This window comes from Oncorhynchus tshawytscha, linkage group LG09, assembly GCF_018296145.1.
Source record: "Oncorhynchus tshawytscha isolate Ot180627B linkage group LG09, Otsh_v2.0, whole genome shotgun sequence".
NCBI classification, from domain to species: Eukaryota; Metazoa; Chordata; class Actinopteri; order Salmoniformes; family Salmonidae; genus Oncorhynchus; species Oncorhynchus tshawytscha.
This window is the reverse complement of record NC_056437.1, coordinates 11,799,927-11,817,930: the sequence shown is the minus strand read 5'-3', so window position 1 is coordinate 11,817,930 and position 18,004 is coordinate 11,799,927. Positions and strand designations below refer to the sequence as shown.

Genomic DNA, 18,004 nt, shown 5'->3' with positions numbered 1-18,004 from the left:
GGAGAGAGGGACAAGGATTGGAATAACAGACCCTACAGCAGGTAGTGATAGAGGATTGGAGTAATGGATCCTACAGCAGGTAGAGATAGAGAATTGGAGTAATGGACCCTACAGCAGGTAGTGATAGAGGATTGGACCCTACAGCAGGTAGTGATATAGGATTGGACCCTACAGCAGGTAGTGATAAAGGATTGGACCCTACAGCAGGTAGTGATAGAGGATTGGACCCTACAGCAGGTAGTGATAGAGGATTGGACCCTACAGCAGGTAGTGATAGAGGGTTGGATCCTACACAGGTAGTGATAGAGGATTGGACCCTACAGCAGGTAGTGATAGAGGATTGGACCCTACAGCAGGTAGTGATAGAGGATTGGACCCTACAGCAGGTAGTGATAGAGGATTGGACACTACAGCAGGTAGTGATAGAGGATTGGATCCTACACAGGTAGTGATAGAGGATTGGACCCTACAGCAGGTAGTGATAGAGGATTGGACCCTACAGCAGGTAGTGATAGAGGATTGGATCCTACAGCAGGTAGTGATAGAGGATTGGATCCTACACAGGTAGTGATAGAGGATTGGCGTAATGGACCATACAGCAGGTAGTGATAGAGGATTGGATCCTACACAGGTAGTGATAGAGGATTGGAGTAATGGACCATACAGTGCCTTCAGAAAGTATTCACACCCCTTGACTTTTTCCATATTTTGTTGTGTTACTAATTGTCATTTTTCTGTCAACGATCCACTCAAAACACTGTCAGTGAAAAAACAACATTTGTAAAAAAAAAAATACATACATATATGTATATATATATATATATATATATATATATATAAACATATATTTTTATTCATTATAATCCTGATTAGATTAGATATGTAGTCAACCCCCTGAGTCAATACATGTTAGAATCACCTTTGGAAGTCTAAGAGCTTTACACACCTGGATTGTGCAACATTTGCCCATTATTATTTTTGTATATTTTTTATTCACTGCTCGACTGAGGGACCTTACAGATACTGTAATTGTATGTTTGGTGTACAGAGATGGGGTATTCATTTAAAAATCATGTTAAATGCTATTATTGCACAGAGAGAGTCTGTGCAACTTATTATGTGACTTGTTAAGCACCTTTTTACTCCTGTGCTTATTTAGGCTTGCCTTAACAAAGGGGTTGAATACTTATTGACTCAAGACGTTATAGCTTTTCATTTTTAATAATTCAGTAAACATTTAGAAAAACATAATTCCACATTGACATTATGGGGAATTGTGTGTAGGCCAGTGACAAGCAATCTCAATTTAAATTCAGGCTGAAACAACAAGATGTGTAAGAAGTCAAGGGGTGGGAATACGTTCTGAAGGCACTGTAGCGGTAGAGGATGAAGGGTCGTCATTGTAAATAAGAATTAGTTCTTAACTGACTTGCCTAGTTAAATAAAGGTTCAATAAAACATACCATGTGTTCAATGTTCATATAATCTCACCTTTGACTTCAAATGTAATCTTCACTGTGCCCCATTTTGTCTGTTCTTTAGAAAGGACCTGAAACTCGATGGGCGACCTGGGAAAGACTTCAGGAGCTGGGAGGTACCAGTTCTTCCTGAAAGCAAGGAAATTGACACAGTGTTGTTATTTTGCTAAACCAGTCGATACTTGCCAGACATGTTTAATAAATATATGGTAGTTTTTCCTTTATGAAACACAACCAAATACGTCAGCATTGTGTTGCCATAGACAACGCATTTTTAACCCCTTTGAGATACAATATAATAATAAGTGGTATTTAATTACGCCATGTGTGACTGTAGAGATCCTATTAAATTAGTATACAGTGTATTCAGACACCTAGACATTCTCCACATTTTGTTACAGCCTTATTCTAAAATGGATTAAATAGCTTTTTTTCCCCCAAATTTATAAAAGATAAAATATAGAAATCCTTTGCTATGAGACTCGAAATTGAGCTCAGGTGCACCTTATTTCTATTGATCATCCTTAAGATGTTTCTACAACTTAATTGGACATGATTTGGAAAGGCACACACCTTTCTATATAAGGTCCCACAGTTGACAGTGCATGTCAGAGCATAAACCAAGCCATGAGGTCAAAGGAACTGTCTGTAGAGCTCTGAGACAGGATTGTGTCGAGGCACAGATCCGGGAAGTTTACCAAAAAATGTCCGCATCATTGAAGGTCCCCATCATTCTTTAAATTGAAGAAGTTTAGAACCTCCAAGAGCTGACTGCCCGGCCAAACTGAGCAATCGGGGGAGAAGGGCCTTGGTCAGGGAGGTGACCAAGAACCTGATGGTCACTTTGACAGAGCTCCAGAAGGACAACAATCTCTGCAACACTCCACCAATCAGGCCTTTACGGTAGAGTGGTCAGACAGAAGCCACTCTTCAGTAAAAGGCACATACTTGGAGTTTGCCAAAAGTCACCTAAAGGACTCTTAGACCATGAGAAACAAGATTCTCTGGTCTGATGAAACCAAAATTGAAATCTTTGGCCTGAATACCAAGCTTCACGTCTGGAGGAAACCTGGCACCATCCCTACGGTGAAACATGGTGGTGGCAGCATCATGCTGTGGGGAGGTTTTTCAGTGGCAGGGACTAGGAGACTAGTCAGGATTGAGGGAAAGATGAATGGAGCAAAGTACAAAGAGATCCTTGATGAAAACCTGCTCCAGAGCCTCAGACTGGGGTGAAGGTTCACCTTTCAACAGGACAACGACCCTAAGCACACAGCCAAGACAACGCAGTAGTGTCTTCGGGACAAGTCTCTGAATGTCCTTGAGTGGCCCAGCCAGAGCCTGGACATGAACCCAATCGAACATCTCTGGAGAGACCTGAAAATAGCTGTGAGGCAACGCTCCCCATCCAACCTGACAGAGCTTGAGAGGATCTGCAGAGAAGAATGGAAGAAACTCCCCAAATACAGGTGTTCCAAGCTTGTAGCGTCATACCCAAGAAGACTCAAGGCTGTAATCGCTACCAAAGGTGCTTCAACAAAGTACTGAGTAAAGGGTCTGAATACTTAAATGTGTAAATGTGATATTTCAGTTGTTTATTTTGTCATTATGGGGTATTTTAGGGTAGTTTAGAATAAGGTTGTAACGTAACAAAATGTGGAAAATGTAAAGGGGTCTGAATACTTCCCGAATACACTGTATACTACATATTCTAATTCCTAGTTCTATGGGTATGACTCACTTGACAAGGAACTTGACAGGTAGGAACCAGGGGTAGCCACAGAAAGGCCTGTCCTCCTGACAGCTGGTCCTGATAGTGTCATTGATCTCTGGTATGATAGGCGTGATGTGCTGCATACCAGTATAGTCAAAGCTGTTGATCCACAGACCTGAGTCTCTGCTCTTCACCTGGCCATCCAGACCATGAAAGGTACGAGTGGTGTGCTGACAGGAAGAGAAGAGAGAAAAGGTGAAAAGATATTCAGCAACTCATGGTAGAACACCTGAACACATGTTTAGCAGGAGCAGACAGAAAGACTCAGTCAACATTGACACACAGTTGTTCATTTGAAATAAGAGTGTGTTTGTTCTTAAGTCCTGGATAAATAAAAATGTGCTTGGTGGAGCAGGCAGAAAGACGGTCAAAATTGCCAGGTTGTCATTGTAATATAAGGTCTGTATTTAATTCATTGAGATACACACACTAAGCCCAATGCATCAGATGATTGTTTATTAAATGTTGTCAGGTGTGTGTGCGTCTAAGCAGAAAGTGCCTGAGATGGTCTCGGGACTAGAACCGTTTGAGGTGTGGGGTCGGGTGTGTGTCAGATGGTCTCACCTGAAGAAAGACCCGTTTGGGGCGTGGGCCCGAGGGGTCTGCTGTGTAGGGGAAGAACATTCCACACAACACCAGCACCAGAAACACAGTGAACACTGTTCCCAGACCTGCCAACAGCCACTTAGTAGACCTAGCCAAGTAGATGAAGTGGAGCTGGGGGGAGAGAGGGATGAGGGAGAGAATCAAAACACACATCAGGTCACTCAAAGCTGTTTAAAGTCATCAGCTGATATGATATTTAATCTTTCTGCCTAATATCCTCCATTCCATGATGGAGAGGGGAGTTGCTGCTGACCTGGTTGGTATTGTATTGTAATAACTATTGCTATGCTGGCACTTCCAAAGGTTTCTATGGGAATGTTATTTCCACAACGACTACAGTCAGGAACACGTTCCTGTCCTCTACCCTCTTTTGGAAAGCTAGCTAGTATTAACCATGGTTCTACTCTACTCACAAAGAAGGAGGAGAGGAAGAGTGTGGCGAGGGTGACGAGGGTGGCCAGGACCACGTCAGGGGGGATCTCTGTGCCGCTGCGCCCCAGGATGGGCGTGAAGATCTCAAACACTACCCAGATCAGGAACATGAAGTGGACATAGGGCAGAGCCAGACCCAGCTGGTAGAGAACAGAGTACTTCACCGATGCACCTGGAGACACAGGAGAGATACATTAACGAACCCAGACCCAGCTTGTAGAGAACAGAGTACTTCACCTGCACCAAACAAATAAGAGATCAATATAAAACCCTTTCAATTCAAAACTAATCATGTGATACATCAATGTATCGTTGTTGCTGCTGAGCTGTGGAAATGACCTGACAACCTTCTGATTGAAACATCACACTTAATAATAACAATGGGAGCATTGAACAGTATCCACGTCTATCCAATAACCTGTATCCATTTGTTGTTCATGAAAAGGAATTTCCTTATTGGTCACCTCCCTGACCAAGGCCCTTCTCCCCCAATTGCTCAGTTTGGCCAGGCAGTCAGCTCTTGGAAGACTCTTGGTGCTTCTAAACTTCTTACATTTAAAGAATGATGGAGGCCACTGTTCTTGGTAGCCTTTCCCACATCTGTGCCTCGACACAATCCTGTCTCGGAGCTCTACGGACAATTCCTTCAACATCATGGCTTGGTATTTGCTCTGACATGCACTGTCAACTGTGGGACCTTATATATAGACAGGTGTGTGCCTTTCCAAATCATGTCCAATGAATTGGATTTACCACAGGTGGGCTCTAATCAAGTTGGAGAAACATCTCAATGATGATCAATTGAAACAGGATGCACCGGAGCTCAATTTCGAGTCTCATAGCAAAGGGTCTGAATACTTATGTAAATAAGGTATAAAAAAATAAAAAAGCTTATACATTTGCTAAAATGTCTAAAAACATGGTTTTTGCTTTTTCATTATGGGGTATTGTGTGTAGATTGAGGGAAAAAAATTATCGAATACATTTTCAAATAAGGCTGTAACGTAACAAAATGTGTAAAAACTCAAGGTGTCTGAATACTATCCAAATCTATCCATCTATTCTCTCCTCACCTCTGAGTTTAAACTCCCTGACGAGGAGCAGCTTGGTGGTCAGAGGGAAGGCCACCATCAGCATGGGGACGTAGGCAGAGCAGAGGTCGTTAGCTGTGAGGTAGACTAGGGCACCGCACCACAGCAGCAGGCTCACGTCAAAGTAGAGCTCCCCCAGCTCCAGACGACGTACACCCTGCAGGAGGACGACCAGACAGACCAGGTCAGCAAGGAACAATCCCTGTCACTGGTGTATTGATACAGTATGCAAGAGGAACACTCAGACAGACAGGGGTCAATAAGGGCAGATAGACCGTCATCCATTCCCCCAAAATAGGCTTATCCATTTAATTGTTATATCAACACCAAGATCTATCAAAAAATGTTCTCTCATGGTTACTTGGCTGCATAGTCAACATAAAATTCAGTCAGATTGGTTTTGATGCATGTTTTATTGAGCTGCCTTACACAGACCATGTGAGAACCATGGAGAGAGAGTGAACTTCAGCCCAGATAGACCCACCCTGACATCCCACAGGCGAATGGCCAGGACTCTGCCTTTCGCTCTTCCCTCTACTTCTCTTTCTCTCCCGGCAGCACTTAGTGATGTGTGAATACCAACAAAGGTCTCATTCACAGAGTTTAAAACCACTCCATTATCGCCAGTACTGTGCCTGAATCACACATAATTCTGACTCTGGTCATGGAGGAGAATGTTGTTTAATCTACCTCTTAATATCCTCTGTACGTTTACCCTGGCACTGTAGTGAAGTATGAACGACTGCCTTCAACTACAACAGTGGAGACTGGCGCCACTCAGTGTCTCAGTGTCCAGGCCTGGAGCTCTGCCACTCAGTGTCCAGGCCTGGAGCTCTGCCACTCAGTGTCCAGGCCTGGAGCTCTGCCACTCAGTGTCCAGGCCTGGAGCTCTGCCACTCAGTGTCCAGGCCTGGAGCTCTGCCACTGTCAGTGTCCAGGCCTGGAGCTCTGCCACTCAGTGTCCAGGCCTGGTGTCCAGGCCTGGAGCTCTGCCACTCAGTGTCCAGGCCTGGAGCTCTGCCACTCAGTGTCCAGGCCTGGAGCTCTGCCACTCAGTGTCCAGGCCTGGAGCTCTGCCACTCAGTGTCCAGGCCTGGAGCTCTGCCACTCAGTGTCCAGGCCTGGAGCTCTGCCACTCAGTGTCCAGGCCTGGAGCTCTGCCACTCAGTGTCCAGGCCTGGAGCTCTGCCACTCAGTGTCCAGGCCTGGAGCTCTGCCACTCAGTGTCTCTGTAGGAAGCAAAGGCTAGCCTGCTACAGCACCACTACCTACCATAGAGCACTGGCATAAACCATTGGCTACATCCCAATATGCAGGCTAATATAGAACTGACAATACATGCCCAATACATTGCTTCATTCCAAGTGGTATGGTATGCCAGTATGCATATTAAAATATAGATATTGTCCACTCCCGTGGAACAAATGCACCCAGGACAATACCAAAATAACCCAGCGTGGTTACAGACAGAACAGAGAGGTCAATGACAGAAACAGAAGCGGAGTCTGTATAAACGTGGCTAGGCTGGGCATAAGACTATAGCACTATTGACACAAGTCTGTTGAAAGCACAACATACGCATGCTGTTTTAAACCTGCTGGGCTGAACTGAACAGTTTCAGAATAATATCTGTTACAAGCTTTTCAAAGCGTCTGGTCTGGGAGGTAGAACTTTTTCAGTCATATGACTTTATGAGTTTCTGAGGTTTCTAACAGGCAAGGCTTCACATTGTGGTAAAAAAAAAAATGTTTTTAATAAATAAAATAAAAATCACTGCAGTATCCAGTAGGGCTGTCCCCGACAAAATAATTAATATTGGTCGACGGAAAGTAATCTGTTCTTTCAACTAATTGATTGGTAGAATTTGACTTGTATTTTTCCATACCTAGGTACACCCTATGTGTTTTAATGACATCAACGCACCTGAGCTCAATGTGGAGTCTCATAGCGAAGGTTCTGAATACTTATGTAAATAAGGTATTTCTGTGCTAAAATTTCTAAAAACCTGTTTTTGCTTTGTCATTATGGGGTATTGTGTGTAGATTGATGAGAAAGAAACAGCCCTTTACCCATTTTAGAAAAGGGCTGTAACGTAACAAAATGTGGAAAAGGTCAAGGGGTCTGAATACTTTCCGAATGCACTGTATGCATTAAGATTGTCTGATGCTTTAAGCTCACTGTTTGATTAAATAAAACACAAATAACTCAAGAGGGAGTCAGAGATCTAGGGAAGAAAACATCTTCCTCCTGCTGGCTTTCACAGATTCTGCCACTACTCTCCTGAAGTTGCCGGTAAAAGGCTACACGAAGAGTCAGCAACCTTTCTCATGTTGAATGCCAATTTATCTTACCATTTCTACTGATCTGCATGCCAGTTATGATTTTCATATACACATTTTCATGGAACAGTTTCATTTCATTTATAATAACATCTTCGTATTGTAAATGTTCTATCCAAATCTAAATGAAAATGATACAAACCTACAAAGTACCTTCTATTGCCATTGCCAGCTATGTAAAAAGTAGCTTATAAAGCCAACAAATAAAAACATTGCTGCCTGCAGGTAGAAAATATCCTGAAAATAAATACTCTACAAATCACACTGTCTATGCATAGCCTGTCTGCAATGAACTTGAAACATTGTATCAACTATTAACTTGGGTCCAGCTGAAGCTTGAGCTAGCTAACTTGCGACATTGTATAAAATACTCTGGGCCCTCAGAGTTTCTCCACACCAGTGAGCTCAGGACAGACAGCTGTAGGCTATTTGCGTAATCAGGTAGGCCTATTTTATGTTTCACAGAATCAGAGCATGACTTTTGTCCCTTTCACTCTGAATTGTTATCGAAAGGGAGAGGGCTGGAAAGATTTTTCAAATACATTGAGGAACTATTGTCATTCTCAATGGATGTTAAAACAGACTTTGTTTGCCTGCTGTTTTAGGTGAAGAAAACATTACTTTGAGAAGCTCCACAGCTCATTAGTGGTAGTGCGTTAAGCCAATCAGATCCCCAATGGGCACACTTATATGCTAACATTTGCACGCAGGCCAGGTAGCCTATTGGCCTATGTGTAATCAGGTGTGCGTCCTTACTCAACATTGACAGGAGCACTCCATTAAAAGACTATGAATAGATTGACAAAACTTGTAAATGGAATGAAATAAACCAAAACTTGTTTCTCACAAGTATAGCAGCATAGGTTGTGGGTCCTGCAAACAATGTGTCCACTCTGACAATGAGAACGGTAAAAGATTGGAATAATATGTTGAATGCATTAACATAAATTACCATAACAAAACAAACATTGTAGATTATGAATTAACGGTAAATGTACTACTGGTGATGTATGTAAAGGGGAATTGATAGACGCTAACAATCAAATGCAAACAATTCGCACAATGAAGTTATGAAACAATGAATGTGCACAAATTGGCGGCACAAAATGCATTCTGGGAAAAGACCATTTTGCAGCCACACTCCCCTTCTTGGACTGTGTAATCCCCGCTGCCATATATAATCACTGAGTGTCATCCCTGTTTCACACCTGGTAGTTTGGTGGATGGGACTACCAGCTCTCTGTAACCTAGAGGGCAACTAGTGGGTCCCTCTCCTCTATACCATGTTTCTTGTAGGATGACAATGTCTGTATTTCTGAGTTCTTTGGTGAAGTCCAGGTTCCTGCTCTTTAGGCCAAAGGCAGATGACCTCAGACCTTGTATATTCCAGGATGATATAGTAAAAGCTTTCTGTTCCATAGTGTCTAGTGTTGCCATTTGTGTGGTTTAGGCCCGGACCATTAGGTGTGAGCAGAGCATGCTGGGTGTCTGGTGCATGCCTCTTGGGTCGCAGGATGGGGCTTGGGCGGGTGTATTAGTGGAGGTTGGACCTGTTGCTCTACTCAAGGTCTGGGCATGTGCAGCTGCCATGTTGAGGTCCTTGCTGTAGGGGCGGGGGACGTGGGCGGGGGCAGAAGTGGGCTGTTCTGTTGACTTCCCTGGGGGGGAGAACGGCTAGCTCCTATGAGTTGTTCATTGTCGCATCTCAGTTCTCACCTCTTCCTGCAGTGCTGTTAGCTGGGCTGTGTGTTCCTCTATTTCCTCAAGTTCTCTCACCTCAGACCGGAGTGCAGCCAGCTCTCCCAGACAGTCATTTATCTCCACCTTCAGCCCTTCAGGTCCTGTTGGGGGAGGGGTGTGTGGTTGTGCTGGTCTGTTTTGTGATTCTGTGCCGTCTGGTGTGTGTGGACTAGCTCACCATCTCTGAATGTATCCCTCTCGACTATGGGGGTGACTCTCCTCGTCTGCAGGGCAGTGTGAAGAGGTGTGATCAGACTAGCTTGGAGTGGGGTAGTCGTCATCAAGAGAGAGCTTCTCCTGCCGTGCTCTTCTGTGGACTTCTGTGGAAGTCCTGCTGAAAGTGTTTAAGTTTCCCTCCTCCACTGTTCCATTGTTGTACAGATTGAATAGGTTGTCTGAGGGTCCTTGTTTTCAGGTATTCTGATCTTCCACCCTCTGCCAATACCCTAACTCTTGAAGGAGGGTGCTGTGCTCTTATAGCAGTGTGCAATGCCCAGGGATGGTCTGTGTAGAAGATTAAGTTGCTTTCTTTCCTATTTTTGTAGCAGTCAGCTAAAAGTGTCTCTGGATTGTCCATGAGGAGCTTCTCTTTGTAATCTTTCTCATTTTTTATATCCAAGGGATACTGTACTGTGGTGACCTCTGCAAAGGGGGGATGCATGGAGCAGGGGACAAAATTTGGTTGGGGGAGGAACTCTGCTGCCATAGTTGGGCTGAAGGACTTTCACACCTCTCACTTCACACCTTAGTGCTAATTGAAGTTGCAGCAGGATCGGTTCTTTCCTAGCAAGCTTGGTAGCCTTTTAATTTAGCATTCAGCCTTTATAAAGTAAAATATGTAGAGATGATTGTAATGTTATTTTCCTTCTAGGCTTTAGAAGTAGCTTCAGACTGAACATTACTTAATCAGTTCCAGGTTGGGTTTCTGTTGTGCTTCTATAGCTGGTTGTTGGGTTTTCAGAAAGTTTGCTGGATAGCAGTAAGAAACATTAGCAGTGAGAATTTTGTCCAAAACGAGGCTGTGAGTTTGCATTTGGAATTAAGGTTAGGTTGTGGAGGGTAGTATCATGTATATATCCTTGTAAAAAAAAATCTAAACTCTAAATCCATCTTTTTGTAGAATAATTCTGAAAGATTCAGGAGCTCATCTGCTCATGAACTTCCCGGTCAACTGCATCTATAGGCTACACTGAGGTTTTTCTTTCAGAGTATCTGGTATTAGTGCTGGTAGCTTTCGGGCCTAACTGTACTACCGCCAAATAGGCCACACACCTGGGAACGGGCAGAAAAGGTTACCATCGATCCACGAAGGCAAAAAGGACAATGTCGGAGTTTACTTCAATAAGAGAAAAGCTGTGAAATGTAGAGTTGAAAATAAAGAGAAGGGAGGACCAGAAAGTAATGTTTGGGAAAGATTTGGTGAAGTGGTACAAGAGGATGATAACAGTGTTGTGTGGTGATTGTGAGGCGCTATACAAATTCAACAGTCACAAGATCGGACTTCAAATAGGCCAATGACAGGTCAAGGGAACTGTAGCCTACTGTTCAGATGGGTTAAATGGAAACTGACATCTGGACTCTGACTGTAGGTCTATAACCTCTCACATTGCCTTAACATTAACTCCTGCAGAATTAAACATTTCTTGCAGTAAAATGATACACCAAATGTAGGCTACATTTTGACTGGGGAACAGGAGTGGAGAAATATGATTTTTTTCTTTCAGCATCTTGAGAGAATGTGAATGGTCAGTTAGATACCGTCTGTAGAGGTGCTATATTTATCATCATCATAAACACTGATAGTACTACAACCACATTAAATATGCATCCAGGCTGAACTGAAATCTAATCAGAAACATGTTGGCTCGTTTACACAACTTTCTATTTCCGTACAACCGGTCAAACTCATGTCCTTCAGAAACTTGGCAAAGAAAATCATTCCTTTTTTTTTTTTTTTTTTTTTTGCTATTGCATTTCCTCCCGATCCCTAAACGTCTTTGCTCTGAGAAAGAAGCAGAAATGACAGAGAACTTTGAACGCTTCAATCTAGTTGACATTGGTATTCTATCGATTTATGGTGAGCAAGGGATTATTTAGTCTTTTAGGGCAGTGGTTCCCAAACGTTTTATAGTCCCGTACCCCTTCAAACATTCAACAACCAGCGTTCTGTCAAATAGCACCAGGGTCAGCGCACAGTCAAATGTTGTTTTTTGCCATCATTGTAAGCCTGCCACACACACACACACACACACACACACACACACACACACAGTCTTAACAGCGCGATTTGCCAAGACAGGATACTCTGAGCGCAGCCCAATCCAGAAATCTGGCAGTGGCTTCTGATTCAATTCAATTTTCACAGAACCGCTTATTGCAATTTCGATGAGGATCTCTTGTTCAGATATCGGTAAGTGGAATGGAGGCAGAGCATGAAAAGGGATAACGAATCCAGTTGTTTGTGTCCTCTGTTTCGGGAAAGTACCTGAGTAATTGCGCACCCAACTCATTCAGGTGCTTTGCTGTATCACATTTGACATTGTCCGTAAGCTTGAGTTCATTTGCACCCAAAAATTATACAATGATGGAAAGACCTGTGTGTTGTCCTTGTTAGTGCAGACAGAGAGGAGCTCCAACTTCTTAATCATAGCCTTAATTTTGTCCCGTATATTGTATATAGTTGTGGAGAGTCCCTGTAATCCTAGATTCAGATCATTCAGGCGAGAAAAAACATCACCCAGATAGGCCAGTAGTGTGAGAAACTCGTCATCATGCAAACAGTCAGACAAGTGAAAATGATGGTCAGTAAAGAAAACTTTAAGCTCGTCTCTCAATTCTAAAAAAAATTGTGTCAATAGTTTGCCCCTTGATAACCAGCGCACTTCGGTATGTTGTAAAAGCATTACATGGTCGCTGCCCATATCATTGCATAATGCAGAAAATACACGAGAGTTCAGGGGCCTTGCTTTAACAAAGGTAACCATTGTCACTGTAGCATCCAAAACATATTTCAAGCTGTCAGGCATTCCCTTGGCAGCAAGAGCCTCTCGGTGGATGCTGCAGTGTACCCAAGTAGTGTCGGGAGCAACTGCTTGCACACGCATTATCACTCTACTATGTCTCTCTGTCATGGCTTTTGTGCCATCAGTACAGATACCAACACATCTTGACCACCAAAGTCCATTTGATGTCACAAAGCTGTTCAGTACTTAAAAAATATCCTCTCCTGTTGTCCTGGTTTGCAGAAGAGCATGTCTTCCTTAATTGACCCCCCATAAACATAACAGACATATACCAGGAGCTGTGCCAGTCTGTTGACTCATCCAGCTGTAACGCATAAAATTCACTGGCTTGTATGCAAAGCAGTAATTGTTTCAAAACATCTCCTGCCATGTCTGATGCGTTGTGAAAATTGTGAAACAGTGTTGTTTGATGAAGGCATTGTCTGTATAGTTTTTGGGGCCTTTTGGGCCCAGCATTGTCCCAGCCATATCCGCAGCAGCAGGAAGAATTAAGTCCTCTACAATAGTGTGGGGCTTGCCTGTCCTAGCCACTCGGTAGCTCACCATATAAGACGCTTCTAGACCCTTCTTATTAATGGTATATGTTGCTTTTGTTGCTTTTGATATTGTGTTGTTATTTCGCTGAACACTAGATGGTTTCATTTTATTTTTGGCAGTGAAACGAGGCTACTCAGGCGAGAAAAAAACATCACCCAAATGTATAGCCCCGTTGGAAAATATAAATGGACTGTTTGAAAATGTTTATCACATTTTTATTTGGCGTACCCCGACAGCATTGCACATACCCCAGTTTGATAATAGCTGTCCTAGGGCAACATACTGAATCCATAGACATTACAGTCCAATTGGAAAGTATTCAGACCTCTTGACTTTTTCCACATTTTGTTACGTTACAGCCTTATTCTAAAATTGATTAAATCGTTTCCCCCCCCTCATCAATCTACACACAATATCCCATAATGGCAAAGCAAAAACAGGTATTTAGAATTATTACATTTACATAAGTATTCAGACCCTTAACTCAGTACTTTGTTGAAGCACCTTTGGCAGCGATTACACCCTCAAGTCTTCTTGGGTATGAAGCTACACCAGTATTTGTGGAGTTTCTCCTCTTCTCTGCAGATCCTCTCAAGCTCTGTCAGGTTGGATGGGGAGCGTCGCTGCATAGCTATTTTCAGTTCTCTCCAGAGATGTTTGATCAGGTTCAAGTCCAAGCTCTGGCTTGGCCACTCAAGGGCATTCAGAAACTTGTCCCAAAGCCACTCCTGCATTGTCTTGGCTGTGTGCTTGGGGTGGTTGTCCTGTTGGAAGGTGAACCTTCGCGCCCAGTCTGAGGTCATGAGCACTCTGGAGCAGGTTTTCATCAAGGATCTCTCTGTACTTTGCTCCGTTCATCTTTTCCTCGATCCTGACTAGTCTCCCAGTCCCTGCCACAGAAAAACATCCCCACAGCATGATGCTGTCACCACCATGCTTCACCGTAGGGATGGTGCCAGGTTACCTCCAGATGTGACGAGATTTCAATCTTGGTTTCATCAGACCAGAGAATCTTGTTTCTCATGGTCTGAGAGTTCTTTAGATGCCTGTTGGCAAACTCCAAGTGGGCTGTCATGTTCATTTTACTGAGAAGGGGCTTCAATCTGGCCACTCTACCATAAAGGCCTGATGGTGGAGTGCTGCAGAGATGGTTGTCCTTCTGGAAGGTTCTCCCATCTCCACAGAGGAACTCTATCAGAGTGACCATCGGGTTCTTGGTCACCTCCCTGACCAAGGCCCTTCTCCCCCGATTGCTCAGTTTGGCTGGGCGGCCAGCTCTAGGAAGAATCTTGCTGGTTCCAAACTTCTTCCATTTAAGAAGGATGGAGGCCACTGTGTTCTTGGTACCCTTCCCCAGATCTGTGCCTCGACACAATCCTGTTTCGGAGCTCTAAGGGCAATTCCTTCAACCTCATGGCTTGGCTTGGTTTTTGCTCTGACATGCACTGTCAACTGTGGAATAAGGCTGTAGCATCTTAGAATGTGGAAAAGGGAAGTGATCTGAATACTTTCCCAGATGCACCGAATGACAGAAGAGAAGCTTCATGTATCTAATTATAGACAAGTTTACTAACAAATAGTCTACCAAAATGTTGGAAATTATAAGCAGAAACATATCTAAATCAGTCAACAACAAAAAAAAACATCCTGCACCCCCATTCAGAAAAATGGTTCTGCCATCTCGGACTAGCCTACAGCTAGAGGGTTAGGTGTGGGCCTCAGATTGTCACATTTTTACATATAGTCGGGTGGTTGTGGATGGGTTATTAGCAGTGAGTGCAGGTGAACAAACAACTGACCCATGCACCACTAACACAAACACACACACACGCAGCTCACCCCGTAGTAGAGGTTCTTGGCCAGTGTGTGGATCAGGACCATCGTCCCAGTGGCAGCAGAACCGTACATAAAGATGCATGTATAGAAGTCATTGTACCTAGAAGACAACGGAGAAAAAAAAACGGAGAAAAAAAAACTATATTTATGCAAAATGATATGACTTATACTTCTATAAGTAATGACAATATTCTATATTGTTCAAATAATGAAGTTGTCCTCTAAAGTGTGTGGTAGGGGCGATCCAATATAACCACACAGGAAGAAGATTGATTGGATACATTTACTTCCATACATCTTCTCTTATTATACTCTGAACATTTGTTATTTATGTCTAAATGGTGAAATAAATGTTGTCTAAATAAACTAGAAAATGTACATTTCCTGAAGAAAATGTGTGTTTCAAGTGTTAATACCAGAACATGGATCGTCCTGTCAGCGACACAACCAAGGCTATGATGAGCACTGTCAGCAGAGTGACCAACCAGCTGAGGATGACCACCGCCGTGGCATAGACCAGCTCCTTGATGTAACGACCTCCTAGGAAAGAGAGGGGGACATACAGTGCACAGCTAGTCAGGGACGGGGTCAATTCAGGAAGTAAACTGTAATTATATTTTCCCCTGTAGAAAGCCAATGAGGAAAATGTACATTAGAATTAGAATGTCAGTTTACTTCCTGAATTCAAATGGAATTGACCCCAACTCTGCTGTACACAGATCGTCATTAATCCTTTAACACACTTTAGAGGAAAATATCCAATAAAGATCCCCCACATTACCAAACCCATCCTGTTCTGCTCAAACACAATAAACCCTTTACACTCGTGGGGATTGGCCTATATGGATAGGGCTAAATAGAAATGTTTCTTACAGAAGAAATATGAAAAGCATAACCATGGTAGGAATTAAAAAGGGAACAATTTGGAGATTATGGGAAAATTATTAGACCAAAGTTGAGGATACCTGACAAAACTGAATCCCAACATTACACTGTTGATGTTGTGTGTCTTTTACATTTACTTTACTCTTCGATGCATTTGTTCATAACAAAATTTGACAATACTCCCCGCCTTCATACAATTGGTGTTGTTGTTTGCGCCATCCAAAACCAGTCCATTATAAATCGCAATCTGGGTCAAGTCGCAATCTATGCTCATGATGTCACTTACCCACATTACTGGGATGGGAGCACTTCTTAAATAGGTAGAGGAAGGTTGCCATGGCAGTCATGTAGTTGATGATGGTACCAACGCGGGCCGGGTACGCCACCACCACCATGCCAAGCAGGTCGAAGAACACCATGTTGCCATGACGATACTCCGACGAGTCCGCCAGCTCCTCAGACATCACCAGGTGCTTCAGTACCGCCAGGATGTTGTCACCTAGGGATACGGGAAGGAGGTTAAGTAAAGTGAAGTCAAATTTGATTTATTGAACCCACTGGTGTAAATTGGGTACAAAACAGGCCTCTCTTCCAGATGAGATTTAAGGTAGAATTTATTAGAGATTGCCATTAGCTGCTAAAAACATAGTTTATGATGAGACTGAGAAGGCATTTCTAAAAAGCTGTTACATTTGACATTCAGTCTAAAACTCTCTTTGGCCTAACAGTTATATCCATGGACATTATTTAGTTTATTTTATCTTTATCTTTTCTAGGCAAGTCATTCGATGTCGGCCTAGGAACAGTGGGTTAGCTGCCTTGTTCAGGGGCAGAAGGACAGATTTTTTAAAAACATTTTTTAAACTTGTCAGCTCGGGGATTCGATCTTGCAACCTTTCGGTTACTAGTCCAACGCTCTAACCACCAGGCTACCTGCCGCCCCATTAGATGAGAGAGTTTGTCTGATCAAATCCCAGCTGGATTATATTGGTGTTGTGCCCTTTAGCCTGAAAAGCTGCAGTGATTCGCTGGTATACCGAGTAGTGCTTCAATAGAAGCATTTTCTAAACAAACAATGCAATGTATCAATCATTAAACCAACAACAGACAGACAAAGGGACCAGTGGGAGGATGAAAAACATGAATGTGCTGCATTCTATGCCAAGACAACATCAATCCCTAAACAAATAGAACACAAAAAGGCAGGGATACATAAACGTATTGTGTTTGTCTAGCATAGCGTTTAGTGCATTGTGATTACACTTGGATGGGTCAGTTGTGCTGCCTGTCTGTGATGTCCCCTGCTGTCGGTGGGTTATGAATGATCTCAGTATGCTGCAGAGCTGGGTTCAAATAATATAGAAAATTATTTAAAAGCTTTGTCTGTGCTTGATTGAGCTTGCCTGGCTTAAATGGACCAATAGAAATGTCCAAAACAGCAAATCGCACACATCTGTCACTCCATGGTAAGCTAGACTAGAGAAAATGCTTAAATTATTTGAAAGATTTCCAATAGTAACTGAACCAAGGTCTGGTATGCTGCTAGTGCATCTCCCCCTCTCTGTTTGCTTGAAAACACAAAAGTAAGTAAACAGCAGCCTAGCCTGGTAAAATGGCCAGCCGTGCACAAAGCTCCATTGTTCCAGTGTTCCGTTTGATATCTCCACAGAGTCCGTTCTGCCCCCAGAACGCAAACATAAAGCATTGCTTTCATTTGGACATTGGCTGCCTGGTAGCCTGGAATCCAAACTGATTTAGCGGTGTTTAAACTGAAACAGTGGTGAGTCACAGCTTTCAGTCTGGTTTAAGCAGGCTAGCTTGGCTGGTCCTCTGGGTTGGGGGAAACTAGGCCTTGTCATACTGAAATTATTTGATGTTTAGAGTTTCACTAATTCCCCCCATCCAGTCAGAGATTAAGAATTACACTACAAATTGACAAAGGAATAAGTGATTTGCATCTAGTTTTGAAGCAGAACTAAGAGCATTTATCTTTAGTAGTTTTGAACCAGATTACAACCAGAACTAACAGCATGTACAGTTGAAGTCGGAAGTTTACATACACCTTAGCCAAATACATTTAAACTCAGTTTCACAATTCCTGACATTTAATCATAGTAAAAATGCCCTGTCTTAGGTCAGTTAGGATCACCACTATATTTTAAGAATGTGAAATGTCAGAATAATAGAGAATTATTTATTTCAGCTTTTATTTCTTTCATCACATTCCCAGTGGGTCAGAAGTTTACTAACACTCCATTAGTAT

General features: G+C 42.9%; 1 protein-coding gene across 1 annotated transcript in view; it reads right to left on the bottom strand.

Moving 5' to 3' along the window:
• Positions 1-18,004, bottom strand: part of LOC112257375 (endoplasmic reticulum metallopeptidase 1) — a 37,559-nt gene that overhangs the window by 2,484 nt on the left and 17,071 nt on the right. The window contains exons 7-14 of the mRNA XM_042326541.1: positions 16,028-16,240; positions 15,273-15,396; positions 14,860-14,956; positions 5,364-5,538; positions 4,272-4,462; positions 3,817-3,969; positions 3,220-3,422; positions 1,492-1,607 (exon numbers count right to left, since the gene is read on the bottom strand). Of these exons, the coding sequence (XP_042182475.1) occupies positions 1,492-1,607; positions 3,220-3,422; positions 3,817-3,969; positions 4,272-4,462; positions 5,364-5,538; positions 14,860-14,956; positions 15,273-15,396; positions 16,028-16,240 (1,272 nt within the window). The remainder of the gene's footprint in view (positions 1-1,491; positions 1,608-3,219; positions 3,423-3,816; positions 3,970-4,271; positions 4,463-5,363; positions 5,539-14,859; positions 14,957-15,272; positions 15,397-16,027; positions 16,241-18,004) is intronic.